At 43.5% G+C, this 24,619-nt stretch overlaps 1 protein-coding gene across 8 annotated transcripts in view; it reads left to right on the forward strand.

The window, feature by feature from the left end:
• cgnl1 (cingulin-like 1) overlaps positions 1–24,619 on the forward strand; it is a 150,209-nt gene that overhangs the window by 71,264 nt on the left and 54,326 nt on the right. For all 8 annotated transcript variants that reach the window (XM_068017885.1, XM_068017886.1, XM_068017884.1 and 5 more), the window contains one exon: positions 2,739–2,951. In XM_068017885.1, coding sequence (XP_067873986.1) covers positions 2,739–2,951 — 213 coding nt within the window. The remainder of the gene's footprint in view (positions 1–2,738; positions 2,952–24,619) is intronic.

Consider the following 24,619-nt stretch of genomic DNA (forward strand, 5'->3'; position numbering starts at 1 on the left):
TCTCCTTACCCTTTAAGTATGTTGCACTACTATCCAAACAGCCTATTTGTTATACTCTGATCCAAATTGTTAGTAAATTGGATCTTCAGTTTAAGTGGTATCCTTTTATCTATCCTTCAACATGAAATGCACCAGTTATAGAGTCCCCTGCAAACCAGAGCGCTTCCTCTCACGGGCGATGAAACTGGTGCAAATTGTGCATGTAGTCCTGGGTAATACAGGATGCAGCCAGAATCATTCTGGATCATCAGATTTTAGATGCTATGTAATGGTTCAGTGGCATGATAGAACTGATGAGTCTCCTTAGGCAGTAGAGGCACATAGATATGATTGGCAGTTGTTCTGAGAGTTGGACATCATGCTCATGAAGCAATCACTGCACGACCGTAAGGATGAAATCTTTTTGTTTTAGGAAGAATTACAAAGAAATGTTCCACAATATTCTGCATTTAAACAGCTGAAATTACATCTAAATTTATATGCTGATGGATTAGGAACTGTCTGTGATGAGCTGGAACAAAAATGTTCTATTTGCTTTTTGTAACATTTTCACATTTTCCATTTTATTGTTCAGTACCTTAATGCGTAATGAATAGAAAGACCAGCTACACTGCCAGATGTGCCCAACATAAACGTTTCTAACTTCCTTCCTGACGTAGTTATCAAGTCAGATTTGAGATTAATTTCAATATTTCCAAGCGCTGTCTTTTGTTTTAATTTTCTTCATATCTAGTGTTCTCCATTTATCTCACTGCAAAATGTCTTTAGCTTGAAAGGTGGGACAGCCCAGATCACAGACTTCTCAATTTCTGTGGCTCCAAAAAAAAAAGAAAATATTTTTTGCTGATGACTCAGTGAATTATACAGCCTGATGGGGAACTGATTGATGTAAGCAGGTTATTAAACATGGACTGTGATCAAAGAGCTAGGGGTTAGGGGGGCAACCTAAGTAAGCTTAATTTATTCTGAGGTCAGCTGAAGCTGGAGATAAGTTCCTTCCTGTCATTAGATCCCCACCCCACCATAAGATATTGGATATGTCCCAGCAAAAGCAAAATACTAGGTTGATTTTTTTAAAAGTTTTTTTTTTTAAAGAATGGGATTGTATACAGACCGAGAAAATCCCAGATTCACTTCCAGCTGTGTAAGCTGATCTCAGCCAGGGTGCTAGAATTGATGCTGGCATCCTTGGGTTCCCTTTCCTGATCCAATCAAGCAACCTTTGTTGGGAATTTGTGTGTACGGATGTCTAGTAAGGAGAGGATTAGAGTTGACCATAATATCCCATGTAGTTGAATTCACTGTCTAAACTGAAACTGGTGAAACCATATTGTAACACCAGCAATAGAGATGGTGGAGCAATAATTAATCAGAAAAACATGGGCGTGGAACATACAAGGATTAAGATAAGTTGAGTACTCCATGATGCATGATGGTTTCTGGGACCTTGAAGTATATCACCTGTGGAATCCAGCTAGCCAGAATTTAAGTGTGAACATTATTCTGGAATTTTACACAATGACTTTCAGGAATCTTACATTCTACAGTATTTTCTTTGCTGTATTAATTTGTCCTGCTTCTGAAATTCAATGTCTTGAGAAAAGACCAAGACAATAAATTATACATAGTCTGAGGAAGGAACAGTTTAATGGGCTGAATTCTACAATGCTTTACGTTATTGTAACAGGAGATGGAAAGTGATTATGCTTCCCTCCCCTGTTGCACTTCCCAACATTCCTCATCCAACATGCAAACACATGTGCTTACAGCAGAAGCAATTAGAAGTGGGAGCTCTGGCCATTTATCACATCTTTAACCCGGATACACTGAGACCAGTTGTATCTCTACAGTCAACATGGTTGAGATTTTATAGCACAGCACAAACCAAGGACTGAAACTTTAGGACTTTCTGTCTGTATGTCTCAGCTCCTCACTGTATAAACTCGTTGAGCCTTTGGGTGATCTATTATTTTAATCAGAAAGCGTAGATTAACTGCACTCTTGGGTAGAATCCACTGAAGGAGCTGCAAAATGGAGTTTGTGTAAATACTATTCTATCCCTGATGTGGATGTAATGAGATTTGGGGTGGTACTGCATAATATTGTTTTAGCTAGCTTCATTGCAAATTGGGTAGATGAATGATATAGGACCATACATGTTGTTACCCTGCTGGTCATTAAAAATCAAATCTGTTTGGCCACAAATGCTATTTGGTGCATAAAAATAATTAAATTGCTATGAAGGTACTAGTTTTTTTAGGTGAAATAAGTATGTTACTAAACCATACAGATCAGAATGACTCATGTTTTGTTTATGGACTATGTTGAATTAGTTATTTTCAACTGGGGCACAACAATTGGACAAAATGCTGCTCAGCAAGGGGGGATGCCTGATTATCACCCAGGGATCCTGCTGGAAAGGTCTTGTTGTAGCCCCAACGTTGATGATCCCTATATTAAAATAGACCGCTGACACTTGCATAAAAGTGGCCATCTGGGTTAGGTGTGAGAGGGCTTCAAGTGCCTGTGGAGCCAAACCCCAGCAGAAGTCAGCACCTCCGGACAGGAGAAACATTTAGGGGTACTGTTGCAAATGAAGATTAAGAAGGCTAATAAAGTCACTTCTGTTGTGTGTACAATGCATATTTTAAATAACTTCTCTAAACATAAAACTGTTTAAGGGTGTTTATATCGGTGATGTTATTAGGAATGCGCTTGAATGCTGTGCTTGGTTCCAGGAAATGATTCAGGCAAAACAGCAGTTGGAAGAGGTGCTGTTGGCTAAAGAAGATCAGCAGGAGTTATTGAGGCGAAGGGAAAGAGAGCTGACAGCACTTCGAGGTGTCTTGAAGGAGGAGGTGTCAAACCATGACCAGGAAACTGAAGATCTTAAAGAGCAGCATGAAAAGGAGAAACAGAAACTAAAGAACAACATTGAAGATCTCGTTCAGGTGAGTTAAGGAATTGGCTTACAACGTTATCTTTTGGAGATATTTTGGACATGGTAGTGGAGCTGATGGGGGAAAAATATCTTTCAATTTTCTTCCTATTTTCAGAATGTGCTGCACGAATACAAAGCCGTATATCCTACAATACCCCTGTAAGCTACAAACTCCACAACCTGTGCCTGTATGTGGCTACCTGAAATAAAAGAAGCTCACAACCTTTTGTAAACAAAAATGTCAGCTTGCAAGGCATAAATTTTTTGTCCTAGTTAGTATTTAATATTTTAACGGTGAGCAGGTGTGGCTTTTAAAGTAAATGCCAGAAATAACACTTTTTGTTCTTTGTAAGATCAAGTTTACCATGTTGTGGAATGATGCTCATTGTCGGGCCACTTGTCATTTGTTTGCGAGCGTCTGCGATTTGTCATATTTTAGATGCTGCATTGGTATTGGTGTAGATAATATCTCATGCTGTGATTCAAGTCCATTTTGGCACTGTTAGTTCTTTCATTTTACCTCTTATTCACATGATAAAATGTTTGGCACATCTTAATGGCGGAAATGAGTGCAGTGAAATCTTCCTGATATGCAATTAATTGTGCAGAAAGACCATTCTCTTAATAAGTGATGCTCCGAAGCATTTCACTTTCTAAGAAAAAACTGTAATTGTAAGTGACAAGGTGAAAGATATGTTTGTTATATGCTACAATTGCCTGAAAAATGCCTTATAAGTAGGTCAATGTGCTGAAGGATGGAGCTATAAATAGAGTAGTTATTTTCTCTCAGTGGCATTTTAACGTTCCTGTGTTTGCACAATTAAGTTTCAAGGTTAATTACTTAAATTATTTTACAAGTAAAGAGACATTTTCTTTAATCCACAGTAGAGTAAATTTCAAGTTTAAAACTAATTGCTAAGCCACCCTCTTGGCTGCGTCATTTGAAAGTATTTTACTTTGGTGTTACAGTTTCAAAATGATCACACTGCTGAATGCCAAGTAAATTCTGGATTTAATTACAGTAAATTGTTCCGAGCAAATGGAGATGCAGGATTTTCATGTAGCATTTTCCCATTTTAAACTTCCGCTGCTGGTGATTTTGGGGCCTATTAGAAGGCCAGTGGGCTAAAAGCATTTGTGTTCTGCTCCTTCTCTTTTTGCAAACCCTGAAAAGGTTTGGCTGCAGTGGCGTTGGGATCGTAGAGATCAGGACATTATGTTATCAGTGGTGGCATTACTGCATGCTGCAGATAGCATGCTATCAATTTAAACAATAGGTCAATAAAATTTGATTGTGTTCCACATTGGGTACAATAGTGCAGTGGCTTTGCTATTGGACTAGTAACCCAGGATTCAAATCCCCACATGACAAATTGTGGAGCTCAATTCAATAAATCTGGTAATTGTGGGCTAGGAGCAGAAAAAATGTCCATTGAAAGTTGCTAAATTTTCAAAACGTTCACTAACTTACTTAGTAGAAGGGAAACTATCATCCCTATGAGTGGTTCCAATCACAAATTACATGGTTAACTGTTTGCCCTCTAAAGTGCCCTAATGATCAAGTCAGTCTTAAAACAATCAGTACGGAGAGAAAAGCCTGCAAATGCCTTTACAGACCGGGTCGGGCAATAATTGTAAGCTTGTTTGCAATTCCAGTACTGAGAACAAATATTATGCCACAACTCCTGTTCCAAAACATATATGAAATAAAATGCACTGTATTCTTTTCATTTTATGGCCCCTTTCTCTGTCGTTTTGTATTCTATTCACTTGTAATGTCTCTGGGCCACATTCCCTGAAAGTATTATGATCTGAAACACTCACCCTTGTAAGCAGAAGTTGCAATGTAGAGTTTAAGCACAATACATGTCAATTTATAATAGACTAGATATTAATCTGTCTTTGTGATTGCAGTTTTCTTTTGGTGTTTACAACGGAATAATTTTTTTGTATCTGTAGTGTGCATGGTACAAAGTTTTGATAAATACAAAGACAATATTATCTGACAGCAGTGTGTATCTAATCAAACTGCTGAGGTAATATTTGCAATGCTAAAGGAAGATCACTGCCCTGTTTTGGGAATGTTCAAACAGATTCTGTTTTCTTGCGAAAGCTAGCTACAGCAGATAGCTTATCTCCTGTACTACAGATTATTGTGTTTTATTTTAAAGTTTTTTTTTTTAGCCGAGGCAATTGTTTTTGGAGTGTTACCAATCACTTTACCATATATGTCTGTCTACAAGCACTTGGTAAAATTAGAGAGATATAGCACCGAAACAGGCCCTTCGGCCCAACAAGTCCACGCCGACCATCAACCACCCATTTATACTAATTCTACATTAATCCCATTTACCCGCTCACATCCCCACCTTCCCTCAATTCTCCTACCACCTACCTACCTACACAAGGGGCAATTTTTACAATGGCCAATTTACCTATCAACCCGCAAGTCTATGGCATGTGGGAGGAAACCGGAGCACCCGGAGAAAACCCACGCGGTCACAGGGAGAACTTGCAAACTCCGCACAGGCAGTACCCAGAACTGAACCCGGGTCGCTGGAGCTGCGAGGCTGCGGTGCTAACCACTGTGCTGCTATGTCACTGCTATGTCAAATTATGTCACTTTCATGTTGCCTTTAAGGAACTAAATCTGTAAACTTGTAACTTCTATTAATTTAGCACTATCTTTAATTATTTTATGCATTTCTGACATATTTGTTCATTTTTAATACAAGCTACAACACTGGTCCCATGTCATCTCTCCAATGTATTCATGCTGTTTTTGGTAATGTGTGTGTCAGTGTTATAGTGAGATTGTCCCTCTCACCAATTCTGCTGCATTCATGAAATTAACTTCAATAACCCGTTGATATAAATTGAAGCATGTGGTGCAGTTATCAGGGTGTCAAGCATTGTTAAAAAAAAAAGTGTTCATTTTAGATCAGTTTGAACAGTATCATGGTAGAAATCAAATTATCACAGGTTTCTTTTGTTAAAATTTAGAACTAGAGGGTAGACAACAAAGATGGCAGCACAAATAGATAAACTGTGACAAGTTGGTGGAACAGTACTGTAGCACACAACTGGCTTAATTTGGTAACAAATTTTATCCAACATTTATTGTATATTGACTGTGGTTGGGATTTGCTGCTGCTGCACTCACTGGCCTGTGATTTGCAGTCAATTAAATGAAACCCCACATTGGGTTTTGCAAAATTCCCTGTGTTGTATGTTTGAAAAGATTGCTCCTTATGGAAGGGAGGCAGATTGTCTGTTGCAGTACTTGAAATTTACTGAATTGACAAAAATAGTTTTGTTCCAAGATGAGAATTTGCTTGATAATATGGACTTTTCATGTTTACTCATCAATGTCGCAATTGTGTTTGCTCACATGTATTGATTAGGTGCGATTTGGACTCACCAAACATTTAATAGTCAATTACATTCCGACGGACTGAGTTTGTGTTAAATGACTGGAGATTTTGTTACTGCTTTTCGTTTTCATATGGTGTTGTGAACTGCTGAAAGTATCAATTTATTTAAAATAAACCTTGGAAGGTTACAACATTACCCCACACTAATTAGTTACCTAAAGATAGCTTTGAAGAATGGGTAGAAATGCAAATGCATGATTTCCTATTTTTTGCACAACAGTGTTATGTTAGAATAAAGATCTTTTGCATCATGTAATGTCCTGGGACAATGAATCTGACCCTGCTGACCATAAAATAATATACTCTTGTCCCTGAAATAATAGGATTTCATGATGTATTAATTTTCTTTGTCAAGATTTTGAAGAATAGAAGTATATGTTCGCACAATTTTAAAAAAAACTTGGAAAAAAGGAAGTGCAATGAGATTTTATATAGATAGAATAATTTTCCCAAATCCTGGAAATGGTGTGGTAACAGAGTTAAAATTGAGGTGGTTAACTTACTGTCCTTACTGCGCTTCCATTTTTCCCATGGCCTTCCCTTGGTTAGCCCAGGTGCCCACCTAAATCTTCTGTGCAAATTAGGGAGCTATGACATGAATAGGACTCTGGCCCCTTTTGGGTGGAGCATGCATTGTGGATGCTCCACGTAGTGGGCAAGAGAAAGAGGCCTGGAAAGGTAAATGTTTAAATATTTTTGGGGGCCAGGAGGAGCAGCAGTGCTTTTCTGGGCTCCACAAGAATAATGTAGACCGCTATTACTCTAGGGCTTTGGCTCCTTCCTTCCCCTGCTACCTTTCAGGCAGTCAGGTTAACCTCTGGTCAGGTCAATACTGTGTTAGCCCAGAACCAGCACATATCAGCAGGGCTCATATTTGAGTCATGTAGCTCGTCAGCGACGTTAATAAGTCTGAGCCCTAGGGGATGCGGTGGCATAGTGGTATTGTCACTGGACTAGTAACCCAGAGACCCAGGGTATTGCTCTGGGGACATGGGTTCAAATCCCACCACAGCAGAAGGTGGAATTTGAATTCAATTAATAAATCTGGAATTAAACATTGTCGATTGTTGTAAAAACCCATCTGGTTCACTGATGTCCTTACCTGGTCTGGCCTACATGTGACTCCAGACCCACAGCAATGTGGTTGACTCTTACATGCCCTCTGAAATGGCCTAGCAAGCCGCTCAGTTGTATCTAACCGCTACGAAGTCAATAAAAAGGAATGAAACTGGACGGACCACCCGGCATCGACCTCGGCACCGGAAACGACAATGGCAAACCCTGTCGACCCTGCAAAGTCCTCCTTACTAACATCTGGGAACTTGTGCCAAAGTTGGGAGAGTTGTACCACAGACTAGTCAAGCAACAGCCTGACATAGTCATACTCACGGAATCATACCTGACAGACAATGTCCCAGACACTGCTATCACCATCCCTGGGTATGTCCTGTCCCACTGGCAGGACAGACCCAGCAGAGGTGGCAGCACACTGGTATACAGTAGGGAGGGAGTTGCCCTGGTAGTCCTCAACATCGACTCTGGACCCCATGAAGTCTCATGGCATCAGATCAAACATGGACAAGGAAACCTCCTGCTGATTACCACCTACCGCCCTCCCTCAGCTGATGAGTCAGTACTCCTCCATGTTGAACAGCACTTGGAGGAAGCACTGAGGGTGGCAAGGGCACAGAATATACTCTGAGTGGGGGACTTCAATATCCATCACCAAGAGTGGCTCAGTTACATCACTACTGACTGAGCTGACCGAGTCCGAAAGGACATATCTGCTAGACTGGGTATGTGGCAGGTGGTGAGGGAATCAACAAGAGGGAAAACATACTTGACCTCGTCCTCAACAATCGGCCTGCCGCAGATGCATCTGTCCATGACAGTATTGGTAGGAGTGACCACCGCACAGTCGTTGTGGAGACGAAGTCCCGCCTTCACATTGAGGATACCCTCCATTGTTTTGTGTGGCACTCTTGTTTGGCCTCCTTATCTTGAGAGACGATGGGTAAGTGCCTGGAGGTGGTCAGTGGTGTGTGGAGCAGCGCCTGGAGTGGCTATAAAGGCCAATTCTAGAGTGACAGGCTCTTCCACAGGTGCTGCAGAAAAATTTGTTTGTCGGGGCTGTTACACAGTTGGCTCTCCCCTTGCGCTTTTGTCTTTTTTCCTGCCAACTGCTAAATCTCTTCGACTCACCACACTTTAGCCCCGCCTTTATGGCTGCCCGCCAGCTCTGGTGAACGCTGGCAACTGACTGCCACGACTTGTGATCAATGACACAGGACTTCATGTCGCGTTTGCAGACATCTTTAAAGCAGAGACATGGACGGCCGGTGGGTCAGATACCAGTGGTGAGCTCGCTGTACAATGTGTCTTTGGGGATCCTGCCATCTTCCATGCGGCTCACATGGCCAGGCCATCTCAAGTGCCACTGGCTCAGTAGTGTGTATAAGCTGGGGATGTTGACCACCTCGAGGACTTCTGTATTGGAGATACGGTCCTGCCACCTGATGCCAAGGATTCTCCGGAGGCAGCGAAGATGGAATGAATTGAGACGACGCTCTTGGCTGACATACGTTGTCCAGGCCTCGCTGCCATAGAACAAGGTACTGAGGACACAGGCTTGATACACTTGGAATTTTGTGTTCCGTGTCAGTGCGCCATTTTCCCACACTCTCTTGGCCAGTCTGGACATAGCAGTGGAAGCCTTTCCCATGCGCTTGTTGATTTCTGCATCTAGAGACAGGTTACTGGTGATAGTTGAGCCTAGGTAGGCGAACTCTTGAACCACTTCCAGAGCGTGGTCGTCAATGTTGATGGATGGAGCATTTCTGACGTCCTGCCCCATGATATTCATTTTCTTGAGGCTGATGGTTAGGCCAAATTCATTGCAGGCAGCCGCAAACCTGTCGATGAGACTCTGCAGGCACTCTGTTAAAGCAGCATCGTCAGCAAAGAGGAGTTCCCTGATGACGACTTTCCGTACTTTGGACTTCGCTCTTAGACGAGCAAGGTTGAAGAACCTGCCACCTGATCTTGTGTGGAGGAAAATTCCTTCTTCAGAAGACTTGAACGCATGTGAAAGCAGCAGGGAGAAGAAAATCCCAAAAAGTCTGGGTGCGAGAACACAGCCCTGTTTCACGCCACTCAGGATAGGAAAGGGGTCTGATGAGGAGCCACCATGTTGAATTGTGCCTTTCATATTGTCATGGAATGAGGTGATACTTAGTAGCTTTGGTGGACATCCAATCTTTTCTAGTAGTCTGAAGAGACCATGTCTGCTGACGAGGTCAAAGGCTTTGGTGAGATCAATGCAAGCAATGTCGAGGGGCATCTGTTGTTTGCGGCATTTCTCCTGTATCTGACGAAGGGAGAACAGCCTGTCAACGGTCAAAATCTCTCTGCACGAAAGCCACACTGTGCCTCAGGGTAGATGCGCTCGGCCAGCTTCCGAAGCCTGTTTAGAGCGACTCAAGCAAAGACTTTCCCCACTATGCTGAGCAGGGAGATTCCACAGTAGTTGTTGCAGTCACCGCGGTCACCTTTGTTTTTATAGAGGGTGATGATATTGGCATCACGCATGTCCTGAGATACTGCTCCCTCGTCCCAGCACAGGCATAGCAGTTCATGTAGTGCTGAGAGTATAGCAGGCTTGACACTCTTGATTATTTCAGGGGTAATGCTGTCCTTCCCAGAGGCTTTTCCGCTGATTAGAGAATCAATGGCATCACTGAGTTCCGATTTGGTTGGCTGTATGTCCAGCTCATCCATGACTGGTAGAGGCTGGGCTGCATTGAGGGCAGTCTCAGTGACAACATTCTCCCTGGAGTACAGTTCTAGGTAGTGCTCAACCCAGCAGTCCATTTGTTTGCGTTGGTCAGTGATTATGTCCCCTAGTTTAGATTTGGGGGGGGCGATCTTCTTGATGGTTGGCCCAAAAGCTCTCTTAATGCCATCATACATTCCTCTGATGTTTCCGGTGTCTGAGGCCAGCTGAATATGACTGCATAGGTGTTGCCAGTAGTCATTTGCGCAGCTCCTGGCTGTTCTTTGTGCAGCGCTTCTGGCTGCTTTAAGTGCTACGGATGTTAACTCGCTGGGGGCTTTCTTGTAGTTCAACAGTGCAATTCGCTTAGCGGCTATGACAGGTTCCAGCTCTTCATTATGAGATTGAAACCAGGCTGCATTTCTCTTCGCACTTTTGCCGTAGGTGGTCAAAGCTGACTCATAGATGGCGTCTCTGATGTGGGCCCACTTGGTCTCAGCATCCCCTGTGGGAGTGTTTTGAAGGGCTGTTACAAGTGAATTTAGAAATTTTTGTAACAGCTGTGGATGAGAAATTCTGCTCGTGTTGATGCGCAGGTGGCCCTTCTGCTTGGAATGATGCAACTTCTTTGGTCTGAGTCTAACCTTGCTGCACACCAGGGAGTGGTCGGTGTCGCAGTCCGCACAGTGGAAGCTGCGTGTGATTTGAACACTGTTTAAGGAGGCTTGCCTTGTGACGATGAGGTCTAGCTGGTGCCAACAACGCGATCTTGGGTGCCTCCATGAAACCTGGTGACAGGGTTTAGTGTGAAAGAACGAGTTGGTGATACAGAGGTTATGATAGGTACACAACTCAAGCAGTCTCTGCCCGTTCTCATTTATCCTTCCAATGCCATAGCGCCCAAGGCAGGAGGGCCATGAGTCATGGTCGGCCCCAACCCTGGCATTAAGGTCCCCCAGCAGGAACAGGTGTTCGGTGTTGGGGATGCTGCTAATGATGTTATGGCACTACCGATGTGCTAAATGGGATAGATTTTGAACAGATCTAGCAATGCAAAACTGGGCATCCATGAGGCGCTGTGGGCCATCAGCAGCAGCAGAATTGTACTCAACCACAATCTGTAACCTCATGGCCCGGTATATTCCGCACTCTACCATTACCATCAAGCCAGGCAACCAACCCTGGTTCAATGAAGAGTGCAGGAGGGCATGCCAGGAGCAGCACCAGGCATACCTCAAAATGAGGTGTCAAGCTGCTGAAGCTACAACACAGGACTATCTGCGTGCCAAACTGCGTACGCAGCATGCGACAGACAGAGCTAAGCGATCCCATAACCAACGGATCAGATCTAAGCTCTGCAGTCCTGCCACATCCAGCCGTGAATGGTGGTGGACAATTAAACAACTAACTGGAGGAGGTGGCTCCACAAATATCCCCATCCTCAATGATGGGGGAGCCCAGCACATCAGTGCGAAAGATAAGGCTGAAACATTTGCAACAATCTTCAGCCAAAAGTGCCGAGTTGATGATCCATCTCGGCCTCCTCCTGAAGTCCCCAGCATCACAGATGCCAGACCTCAGCCAATTCGATTCACTCCGCGTGATATCAAAAAACGACTGAAGGCACTGGATACTGCAAAGGCTAGGAGTCCTGACAATATTCCGGCAATAGTACTGAGGACCTGTGCTCTAGCACTTGCCGCGCCCCTAGCCAAGCTGTTCCAGTATAGCTACAAAACTGGCATCTACCCTGCAATGTGGAAAATTGTCCAGGTATGTCCTGTACACAAAAAGCAGGACAAGTCCAACCTGGCCAATTACCACCACATCAGCCTCCTCTCAATCATCAGCAAAGTGATGGAAGGTGTCAGCAGCAGTGCCATCAAGCGGCTCTTACTCAGCAATTAGCTACTCGGTGACACTCGGTTTGGGTTCCGCCAGGGCCACTCAGCTCCTGACCTCATTACAGCCTTGGTTCAAACATGGACAGGTGAGGTGAGAGTGACTGCCCTTGATATCAAGGCAGCATTTGACCGAGTGTGGCATCAAGGAGCCCTGCTAAACTAAGGTCAATGGGAATCAGGGGAGAAACCCTCCGCTGGCTCGAGTCATACCTAGCGCAAAGGAAGATGGTTGTGGTTGTTGGAGGTCAATCATCTGAGCTCCAGGACATCACTGCAGGAGTTCCTCAGGGTAGTGTCCTAGGCCCAACCATCTTCAGCTGCTTCATCAATGATCTTCCTTCAATCATAAGGCCAGAAGTGGGGATGTTCGCTGATGATTGCACAATGTTCAGCACCATTCGTGACTCCTCAAATACTGAAGCAGTCTGTGTAGAAATGCAGCAAGACCTGGACAATATCCAGGCTTGGGCTGATAAGTGGCAAGTGACATGTGCACCACACAAGTGGCAGGCAGTGACCATCTCCAACAAGAGAGAATCTAACCATCTCCCCTTGACATTCAATGGAATTACCATCGCTGAATCCCCCACTATCAACATCCTAGGGGTTACCATTGACCAGAAACTGAACTGGAGTAGCCATATAAATATCATGACTACAAGAGCAGGTCAGAGGTGAGGAATCCTGCGGCGAGTAATTCACCTCCTGACTCCCCAAAGCCTGTCCACTATCTACAAGGCACAAGTCAGGAGTGTGATGGAATACTCTCCACTTGCCTGGATGGGTTCAGCTCCAACAACACTCAAGAAGCGAGACACCATCCAGGACAAAGCAGCCCGCTTGATTGGCACCCCATCTACAAACATTCACTCCCTCCACCACCGAAGCACAGTGGCAACGGTGTGTACCATCTACAAGATGCACTGCAGCAACGCACCAAGGCTCCTTCGACAGCACCTTCCAAACCCGCGACCTCTACCAACTCGAAGGATAAGGGCAGCAAATACATGGGAACAGCACCACCTGCAAGTTCCCCTCCAAGTCACACACCATCCTGACTTGGAACTATATCGCCGTTCCTTCACTGTCGCTGGGTCAAAATCCTGGAACTCCCTTCCTAACAGCACTGTGGGTGTACCTACCCCACATGGGCTGCAGCGGTTCAAGAAGGCAGCTCACCACCACCTTCTCAAGGGCAATTAGGGATGGGCAATAAATGCTGGCCTGGCCAGTGACGCCCGCATCCCATGAATGAATAAAAAAAAAGAAATGAACTCTGCCTACCATCGGAGGGAGTGGACAGCCAGCCCAATTGCTGATTGTCTAATAGTAAGTACAGTTTCTGGATTACAGAGAACAAGGTTCACTTACAGGAAATGCTGGGAAATAGTTGAGAGAGAGAAACTATTCAGTAAAATGCCTCAAATTGGAATGACCTTCAAGCAACTCAACTTGTTTAGGAAGGCTACACTCCAGGCTGTGTAAACTGGATTTTATGTACTAAATGAAAATGTAATGCAATAGCTTTTTCCGAAGCAAAGTGAACTAGTTAAGATAACATTTGGCATTACCCCCGAGAATGGAGAACAGATGTCAGAAATGACAACCAGTGCGATGTTTTTCACACTCAGAACAGGAATATATATATTTTTTTAATTTCCAAAATATACTTTATTCATAAAAATCTGTAAAAATTACATTGCCAAACAGTTTCCAAACAGCACCAAAAAATACAAACATTGCAAGGGAGATCAGTTTCCTTCAATACTGTCATGAGTTTCTTCCCAACCCTTCCGTTTCACAATTGTCATGTCAATTACAGTTTTACATTTACAACAATTGAGAATATTAACGATACAGTTTGAGGGGTTTCCCATGGATCCAGCCCCTCAGTCCAGCTTGGTGGGGGGACCTTACACTGTGGTCTTTCCCCATTGAGCCTTTGCTGCGGCTGCCCCAAGCTTTAGTGCGTCCCTCAGCACGTAGTCCTGGACCTTGGAATGTGCCAGTCTGCAACATTCGGTGGTGGACAACTCTTTGCGCTGGAAGACCAGCAAGTTTCGGGCAGACCAAAGGGCGTCTTTCACCGAATTGATAGTCCTCCAGCAGCAGTTGATGTTTGTCTCGGTGTGCGTCACTGGGAACAGCCCGTAGAGCACAGACTCCTGTGTTACAGAGCTGCTTGGGATGAACCTTGACAAAAACCACTGCATCTCTTTCCACACCTGCTTTGCAAAGGCACATTCCAGGAGGAGGTGAGCGACCGTCTCTTCCCCACCACAGCCAACGCGGGGGCACTGTGCGGAGGGGGCGAGACTTCGGGTGTGCATGAAGGATCTGACGGGGAGGGCCCTTCTCACCACCAGCCAAGCTACGTCTTGGTGCTTGTTTGAAAGTTCTGGTGATGAGGCATTCCGCCAAATGACTTTGACGGTCTGCTCGGGGAACCATCCGACAGGATCCACCGTTTCCTTTTCCCGTAGGGCCTTGAGGACATTCCGTGCAGACCACTGCCTGATGGACCGGTGGTCAAAGGTGTTTTCCCGCAGAAACTGCTCCACGACGGATAGGTGGTACGGCACCGCCCAACTGCATGGAGCGTTCCGTGGCAAAGTGACCAGGCCCATCCTTCGCAACACCGGGGACAGATAGAACCTCAGCACGTAGTGACACTTGGAGTTTGTGTACTGGGGATCTACGCACAGCTTGATGCAGCCGCACACGAAGGTGGTCATCAGGATGAGGGCCACGTTGGGTACATTTTTCCCGCCCTTGTCCAGAGATTTGAACATAGTGTCCCTCCGGACCCGGTCCATTTTAGATCCCCAGATGAAGCGGAAAATGGCTCGGGTGACTGCCACGGCGCAGGAGTGGGGTATGGGCCAGTCCTGCGCCACGTAGAGCAACAACGTGAGCGCCTCGCACCTGATGACCAGGTTCTTACCCACAATGGAGAGAGATCGCTGCCCCCACATGCCCAACTTTTGTCGTACCTTGGCTACTCGCTCCTCCCATGTTTTGGTGCACGCTCCGGCCCTTCCGAACCATATCCCCAGCACCTTCAGGTAATCTGACCTGACGGTGAAGGGGACAAAGGATCGGTCAGCCCAGTTGCCAAAGAACATGGCCTCGCTCTTGCCGTGGTTAACTTTGGCTCCCGAGGCCAGTTCGAACTGGTCGCAGATGCTCATCAGTCTGCGCACGGACAGCGGATCCGAGCAGAAAACGGCGACGTCATCCATGTACAGGGAGGGTTTGACCTGAGTGCCTCCGCTGCCTGGGATTGTCACCCCTCCTATGCTAGCATCCTTCCTAATAGACTCAGCAAAGGGTTCAATACAGCAAACAAACAAGACCGGGGACAGAGGACAGCCCTGTCTGACTCCAGATTTGATCGGGAAACTTTCCAATTCCCACCCGTTGATTGAGACTGCGCTACTGATGTTTGTGTAGAGCAGTTGGATCCAATTGCAGATTCCCTCCCCAAACCCCATTTTGGAAAGCACGTCCATCATGTAGGTGTGCGATATCCTGTCAAAAGCCTTCTCCTGGTCCAGGCTGATGAGGCAGGTGTCCACCCTCCTGTCCCGTACGTAGGCGATCGTATCCCTGAGTAGCGCGAGACTATCAGAGATCTTCCTGCCAGGTACAGTACAGGTCTGATCGGGGTGAATCACCAACTCCAGAGCAGACTTGACTCGACTGGCTATGATTTTGGACACTCAGAACAGGAATATATGAAACACTCAGAAGATTTTATTTGCTTCTGTTGTATTCAATTGTTGTCAGTGTTCCTGTTTCACTTCCCCTGCTCCTATTAGGATAATGGTTAATAACAAGTATTCTAATAGTGGATGTAAATAAGTCAAACAAAAGAAACAGGTTTGACAAAAAAGGTAATGAGAAAGCACAGAATTTACAATGCCATTATCAGATGCTTCTTTGTGAATTGTGACAAGTCTTGAGTTGGACTACTTTGTATAGGTTATTATACCAGTGACATCAGAATAGTTTAGAGTGAATTTATTGTTTGAACCTTGTATTTACATCCACATTTGAACCTTTTTTGAGGATAATTTTTTTTTCTCACTGATTTTATGTCCATAATTGAATATTTTAACACAAATATATTGTTATTGAATTTTGTGCTACTTTGGCTTCAATGCCTTTTCCGAGACACGGCCAAAGAAGTGGTTGGCATTGCTGTAACACTTTGGACCCTTCTATATTACATTGCAGCTGAGTGCAGTGTGTGATTGTCCCACTGTTGTTAGTACTTGTAAATGTAAACAACCTAAACAAAAACAACATCTGGCATTTATATAATGCCTTTGATGTAGTAAAACCTGCCCAGGCATTTCACTGGAACATTATCAAACAAATTTCGACATGGAGCCTCATAAGGAGATAATAGGGCTGGTGACCAAAAGCTTGGTCAAAGAGGTAGATTTTAACAAATGGAGGAGAGGTGGAGAGAGGAATGGAATTGCAAAACTTAGGGTCTCGCCAGCTGAAAGCATGGCCATCAATGGTGGAGCAATGTAAATCAGGGATGCGAAGGAAGACAGAATTGGAGGAGTGCAGAGATCTGAGGGTTGTAGGGCTGAAGGAGGTTACAGAGATAGGGAGGAACAAGGCCATAGAGGGGTTAGAGAACAAGGATAAGAATTAAAATCGAAGGCTGGAATTTTTCATTGTGTGGGAGGCCCCGTGCACCGGCCAAAAAGTCAGTGACGAGCCTGCCTCCGCTGAGTCTGTGGAGTCAGACTGGGATTTCTCGCTCCCTAGGCCTTTAATCAGTTTTGGGCAGGACTTCCTCCTCGAGGCAGGATGTCCTGCCTAATGGAGCTGCCGGCCAGTCAGCGGGCTGGCAGCTCTTAGTCCCAGGCACACCCAGCCATCAGAAGCAGATGAAGGATACTCCTGAAAAAAGGTAAGTTTTTAGGGCCTCACCAGGGACAATCGGTGGGGCACAGTCTCCCCGTCAGGACAGCCTCCCCCAGCCTGCATGAAAGCTTCCTGGTTTCACCTGGCGAGCTTCTTGAGGCCTCGGCCGCCTGCCAGCCAAGGGGAAGATACCCGCGGCGGCCCTTAAGTGCCAGTTAATTGGCCACTTAAGGCCCTTGATTGGCCTGGGGCAGGCGCGCTTTTTTGTGCTGCCGTCGCCCCGCTGAAATTTGCAACTGGGGCGGGAGGGGGATGGAAAGGCCACCCTGCCTCCCGCTCAATTTTATGCTCTCCCCCCCACCATGCCCGCCATGAGCCCGCTCGTTTGGGGGGGGCATAAAATTCCGGTGAAGTGCTGTCACACCAGTAGCCAATGTAAGTCAGTGAGCACAAAGGTGATTGGTGATTGGGACTTGGTTAGGTTAGGAAAGGGGAAGCAGAGTTTGAATGAGTTCAAATTTCCGGATGGTACAAGGTGGGAAACCAGCCAGGAGACCAGTCTAGAAGTAATGAAGGCATGGATGAGGGTTTCAGTGGAAGATGAGCTGAGGCAGAAACCAGTGATGTTATGGAGGTAGACAGCATATAGGGTCAGAAGCTAAGCTCATTGTTGAATGAAGCTCACTTCATTGTTCTGATAGCAGCAGATGTTAAACTCCAGAAAGCTCGTTATGGAAGGATAATGCTGGAGCCTATATTTACTCAGTTTCACATTTACTGTGCAGAGTAAAAGGATTACAAACATGTAGTTCCTCACTCAAAACCTTCCACCAGTCTCAATAAGTGTCTGCTTCTTAGTGCACAAGTAAGACCCCAATTAACACCCTTCACCTGTAAATAATCAAACAATTGATACACAATTCACAGATTAACAGTGGAGACCTACTCTATTTTCTGGGTCTTGCAAATTGCTGCCACATTTGCTGATTCCACTTTTGGTCATTAAATGTGTGGAGCCTTTTTAGGGTGCCAGACTTCATTCTTCAGTCTGCTCACTTAAACTTGTACACGGTGGTCAGAATAGCATTGCCTTTGCAAAACCAGGTAAAAGCTCAGCAGTAGGATAAAAGCACCCTTGTCTTAGCTCTGCTCTAACAGCTAGAGGCAGTACAGTGCCCTAGAATCTAACATGTACGTTACTATCATGACCCACATTGAAACTACTGTTCATCTGCCTGCTGGTATCGGTGTGACTTGCAGCAGTAGGTAGATATATCGAATACATAGGCAGGTTATATGGGCCATTTTCGAAGCACCTTTGTATTTGTGCTCATTAGATTATGGGAGACCTATGGCAATTAACCGGCTACCTTCATTTACTCTACTATGTCCATTCACATGCTGGAAGCAGAATTGGGTACACTTCTGTCACTGGTACAAAGTAGCTAGATTCACCATTATATAAACACAGGAATCCAACTTGTAGGCACTAATCTCAAATCCAAATTAAATGAGCAGGAGAGAAGGGGTGACTTTTCAATGACATACGTTATCAAGCTATCTGTGTAGTTTGTTGTCTGAAAAAACAATGGGACATCAGTGGTTTTATTTTAAAGGTCTGTATTTGTACTGTTGAGCTCTTATACCAACAGATAGCGATAGGGAATTGGAGACAGCTGCTGCTGTGAAATCGATGTACATTAATCGGCAATTAATATGAAGTATATTGTTAACCTCAAAACTGTGTAAATATCTGTGTACTGCTGGTGGCTGTGACGACCTTCAGGTGCCTCTGATGGTTTTGCAATTTTCATTGTTGTCTCATGATTCATTTCACATGAGAACCAGCAGCTTTCAAGTGGGTTACACCCACGTGTTTGTGCACATTTTAGTGAATGCATAATGCCAGGATGGATACCAGTGATCCCGATGGAATTCCTACATTGCAGAAGGGGAAAGAACCTGTTAAACAGGCTGTTCAAACAAAGATTGCTTTTATTAATGATTTACTCTGTGGCTGTTGATGATAAATAGAAGTCATGACCTTGACTGGACAGAAGAACAAGTTTTTACAATTAAACGTTCTCGACCTGAATTTATAATTAAGGTGACAGTCTAAGAAGTTTTAATTTGAGTGTGTAATATAGTGGAATTCACAATTTGTGTTCACTAATTGGATCTCAACACTTAATGCTTTATGAAGCTACTTCTGATAACTGTATGGATCACTCATCATATCTTTATTTATAAATTTTCTTATAAACATGGAAAAATACAGCCTTGCATTTGCCCTACCAATGCCAAATTGCCTAAATTATGCTTGCTGCTGACCTGTAGGGCTTCAGCAAGAACCGTAGAGATAATTTGGCTTTCCTTGCATTTAGTTTGAAGGTTGAGCTAATTTGTACACATGTGTCTCCTCCTTATTTAATAAAATTTTCAACAAAAGTACGTACACATCTATATTTTATGAAGCCGTTGTACTTTTGCATGTACGTACGAATATAGGTTTCTCGGCATGACTGCTTGTGTGCCAAAGGGTTGAGGCAGCTTGTTTAGTATTTTGTCTTTTAAAAGCTTCACTTTTACCCCTTCCAAAATAAATGCAAGAAATCTGAGAAATCTATGCTAACTCATTCTGTTTGAATGCTAACTTTTCATCTCAATAAGTTTAATTCCTTAACCTTAAATAAATTTTTAAAACTACTTTTCTCCCATCAAATGCTTGGTTGCTTTGAAATTAGCAATTTACTGTTCTAGTCCTTCGCAATGCTGGTATTCCTTTTACTGATATCTGTCATCAGTCTCAGAAATCCTTCTTTAAAAAATAGATGTGCTGGGAATTATTCATAAAATATTTAATCAGCACCATTAAAATGTAATCAATTTTCACCAGAATGGAAAAACAATGACTCATCAGTCCTTTCAAAACTGAGGAAACTTCAAAACAGAAATTAAAATCTGTTCTTTTTTCCATGGCCCATGGCCAGTGGTTAGTTTGCTTGGAAACAAAACTGCCAATGATCATATCTGTCTCCCTTTAGGCCTCTATTCAGCATCCCCACCTTCACAGAACAATGCAGTCGAGAATGGGAATTTGCCAATGAAGGGGCTTTGCATCTGTGTCCCATTACTGCTGTGTTGCAACTGTTCCATTTAGTATTGAATTTGGAATTGCGAACATAAACATTGAATTGTTTTAATAACTTGGTACTGTGCTGGATTTCACTATGCTTTCTGTGTGTCTTCATGACTAGACTTTGGTTGGTAAATGTGAGAAGCAGTAACTGCATTTGAGCATTGGTTAGTAAGCCTGTTTCAAAGTGAAAGTACAGCTGACTCTGATTAGTCCAGATTGCAATACTTTCCTCCATAGCCGCACTCCCTTTCACTGCTTTCCTGGTTAAATAATAAATAACAATAGAAACCCATATTACCTTAAGTGGTGCAAAGTTGAAATGTTTTTATGTTGCTCTTTAACCACTGGCATCATAGTATGGGTCTTGCTCAGCCAGCTGCTACATAAAATTAAAGTTACTGGATTTTTCTAAGACAGAGTACCAGGAATACCTGCTCTTACTGGGTCCTCCTGACAGCTGACAGTTTTCCTGTGGTGACAGCGATGTTCTTTCATGGCACACCATCTCTGACGGCGCACCAGTGTTAATCCTGTAGTGACGTTGCGACACAGTGTGACGCCACTACTATGCCATTGTGCACATTTGCCAGAATATTCTGGCCAAACAGCGTAGGTGTGGAATACCCCCATCACACGGTAACAGCGTGCCCACTTTATAGGAAGACCAACTGCACATTACAAAGGTAACTGCGGGAGAGCAATGCAATTACCCTGTGCTTCCTAGACCCAGCTTGCAAAGTAAAAGCAGCTTTGGGTGGGATGCAAGCTATTTTATACACTTTACACACCAGTTTATTCATATCTTTTTTTCCTCCCTTAAATACTTCAAATCTTGCTGCAAGTTGAGTTTTTTTAATTCAAGTTTCCTTTCCTTTGGTGCCCTGCAGGTTAGTGTTCCATGGGCGCTGGCCATTCACTGATACTTTGCCTATGTAAATATAGACTGAGTGTTAGTAGGCTATACAAACAACAATGACACATGACCAAATCAGTAAAAGATTTTATTGCTTGGAATAGTTCCAGACCCATTTTTCTTTTCCTTTTGGTAATCAGTTAATGGTCTGGCATAACTGAAGACTTGATTGTTTTCCCCCTTTTTTCTCTTTTCTCCCAATCTGCAAAGATTATTTCACTGGAGAACTTCACTACTAAGCATTTTTCTGATACCCAACTATGCACACTTCCATCAAGGATTGCTGGACATTGATCAGTATTAGAAACCTTGGTCAATTGTGCTCTCCCTAACCTAGAGATGCTGAACTCAGTTATAGGATCCACTTGTAGGTTGTACTGTAAAATAGCTACTCCAGTGCATATTGGGGTTCAAATTGAAGCCTTCCTCTGGTTTCTATGACTCTGCCTCTCAGTGACTTAACCAACTGAAGCATTGAGCACACTCAGTTAGGATGTTTTTGCTTTCCTCCCAGTCATCTCCCCTCGTCTCCTTAAAGTGGCAGCTCTTGCTGAGGTATAGTTCACTGAGCAGTGGAAGTTCTCGAGTATCATGCCATTGTGGCTGTTTGAAGTCAACCATCATTCTAACACCAGCCCACATCCACTAACACGTATTCCAGTAACAATCATTAGAGAGTGATCAGGGAGAGGAAAAGACCAGTTGTGATTTTCTTTTTCACTTTCTTTAGTCTGAGAGTATTGCAGCCATTTGTATTGTAGTGCCTCATTGCTAACTAAGTATAGACCAAAGAAGATTGAAGGGCTTTAATTTTTCAGTCCACTAAAGATTCAAAGAAAACATTCACTGCAGAACTATTGGAATTGTAGGATAATAAGTAATACTGTGCTTTACAAATATACCAAACAATAGGGTTACATTGCTCGAAAGGGAATTCTGGTTGATCTCAATATCAGTATGTTTGGAAAGTTCACTATTTGGTCAGCAAGGAAAAAATTCCTCACAATCTGTTGTAAATACCTGAAGTCATTCTGAAGATGTTATGGACTAGTGGTTATACAATGCTTAGAACAGGCCAAGTAGTATTTTTTACAATAGTAAATGTAGCGTACATTTCGGAACTGCTTCGATTCGTAGTCGTTCTATATTAACCCGATGCATGTGAACTCACCAAATTAATAATGTGGGAAGTATCCCTAAACACAGAAGAAACAGGCTGATGATTCTACCTGCACAATTTTGCATATATAGAGTTGTTTAAAAGCTGCAATTTGTTTTCTGCTCAGTGGACCAACCTTGTCTGTATCGGCAAGTAACACAGAAACTGCATCACTGGCTTGAACTGAGTGTTCTGCTCAGCCATAACCATTCAAAAAAAGTGGGTGGTGCCTTTGGAGGCAATGCTTTTTATAGTTGCCTTTTGCAGCTGTTGACATGCTTAATTATTCCTTCACCTTCACCTTTCCCCTCCATCTACAGACATGGAGTTACGTTTCTTAGCTCTAACTCCCTACGTCCTCTCTCGACCTCCTCCACTGCCTCTGTATTGTCAAACATTGAGTCTTTGTTCAGCCATTGAACATTGGGCAGACCTGAAGTTGTTGTCTACAGCCTCCGCCACAACTCCATACGAGTGCCAGTAATACCACGCACCATCTCTGGTTGAACCAGACTGTTTTGGACCTGAAAAGTGCCCAATCTGCCTCAAATTACCCTGGCAGGGTAAGGTATCTCAAAAATTTGGGCAACAGGTGAAGCTAGCTGTTTCACACTGCTACTATGTAGTAGCAATAGAAGTGGTATTTTCCACTAACAGGATGCTGCCCGTCAAGCCAAAAAGACGTTCTGCCTCCCACACAAATGAGTATTATGGTATATGAATTCCAGTGCCAATGCCATGCCAGGTACATAGGCTGTACGTCCCAATAACTGGCGGATTGTATCAAACAGCACATCTCTTCGGCTGCTCACAATAGACAGAGTACTGACCGTACTCAGCCAGCTCATACTTGCAAAACTCAGAACACAATGTTTAATGTTAGATGTGATTCTGTGATTGGACAACACTTACTGAACAATCCCGAGTATGCTAAGAATTATACTAACAACCAATTTAAGATTATCATTTAAGAATCGGGCTTGCAATATGGCTCACTTATGTTTGCTAGAAGCTACATATATACATAAAGCAGGGACCTGTCCTCTGCAGGCAAAAGGAACATGTCCAGGCGTTGTGCCTTTAATTAAACAAAGTGTGGAGGACAGTAATTCCCTGGTGCATTTTCCATGGCAATGCCTTGACCAATCAGAGTCGACTTGCCAATCAATCAGCACCCTTTTCTCATGCAGTATAAATTGTTGCTCCCTTTGAAATTTGGCATTCTTGCATCAGTCCTGATGAATGCAAGATGAAAAGCTTCAACAGCATGTCTCTTTTTGTCAGCAATACTTAAGAACAGGGAAGTTATCCCTGGCGTCCTGGCCAATATTTATTCCTCAATCAACATCACAAAAACAGATTATCTGGTCATCATCACATTGCTGTTTGTGGGAGCTTGCTGTGTGTACATTGAAAATAAATGCAAGTCTGTTTTTCCAAAATGGTACGGTAACTTTGTGTTATATACTCAATTTACAAATTTCACTGGAGAAGTTAAAGCTCACGTGTAAGGTGCAGCATTTTCTTAAGAAGAACTGCACTCTGTAAAGCCTGCTAAACCAGTCTGTCATGCATTCCTGGAGTGCCGGCTTGATTTCATTCTAGTAAAGCTATCACTGCATGCTTACTTTTCAAAACTGGGATTACTCCTGTTGAGATAAAGGCACAGGGGTGGAATTTTGCTTGTGAAAGTATGGAAGAGATTTGTAAGTAGCAGCATTGCATTGATTACTGTCCCTGGTGAAGTGGAGATCCTTTCAGGAAGAAAAGAATGAACGAATTTGCATTTATATATCACCTTTCACATTCTATAGATATGCCAAAGCGCTTGCTAGCCAAATAAGTACATTTGAAGTGTATATGTGGCAAATGTGGCAGCAATTTGTGCACAGCAAGGTGCTACAAATAACAGTGAATTAAATGAAACTTAATCTGTTTTAATGGTATCAGTTGAGGAGTAAATCTTGACCAGGTCACCAAGTAGAGTCCCCTGCTCTTCTTCAAATAACAGCGTGGGATCGTTTAACATCCACATACAACAGCAGACGGGACCTCAGGTTTAACATCTCGAGAGTGAAGCCAAAGACGGGGGTTGGTGATGATACATTATTCCACATTCTTTTTGTTACGAATTGGTAGCTTGGGTTTGCAACATTAATAAATAAATAAATAAATAAAACATAATAATGGCCGATAACTGCTTTGTAAGAATATAGCACCAAATATATTAAATTAACACCGGGAAACTGCATGAAAGAGATTTGGTGTCTTGCCCAGAGTCTGACAGAGAAGTTGAGGGAACAAAACTGTGCTTTCTCCTCTTTTCTAAAGCTGCTTGAACTTATCAAACAGTTGTGACAGCAATTTACTTCGGATTCTCACGAGGCAATCCAGTTCTCTAACCCTTAGTGAACATTTTAAAGCAGCTACATTTCAATCCCGTTGGTTTAATTTTTGTGGTTTTTTAATG

Source organism: Heterodontus francisci, chromosome 38 (assembly GCF_036365525.1).
Source record: "Heterodontus francisci isolate sHetFra1 chromosome 38, sHetFra1.hap1, whole genome shotgun sequence".
In the NCBI taxonomy this organism is placed as follows: Eukaryota; Metazoa; Chordata; class Chondrichthyes; order Heterodontiformes; family Heterodontidae; genus Heterodontus; species Heterodontus francisci.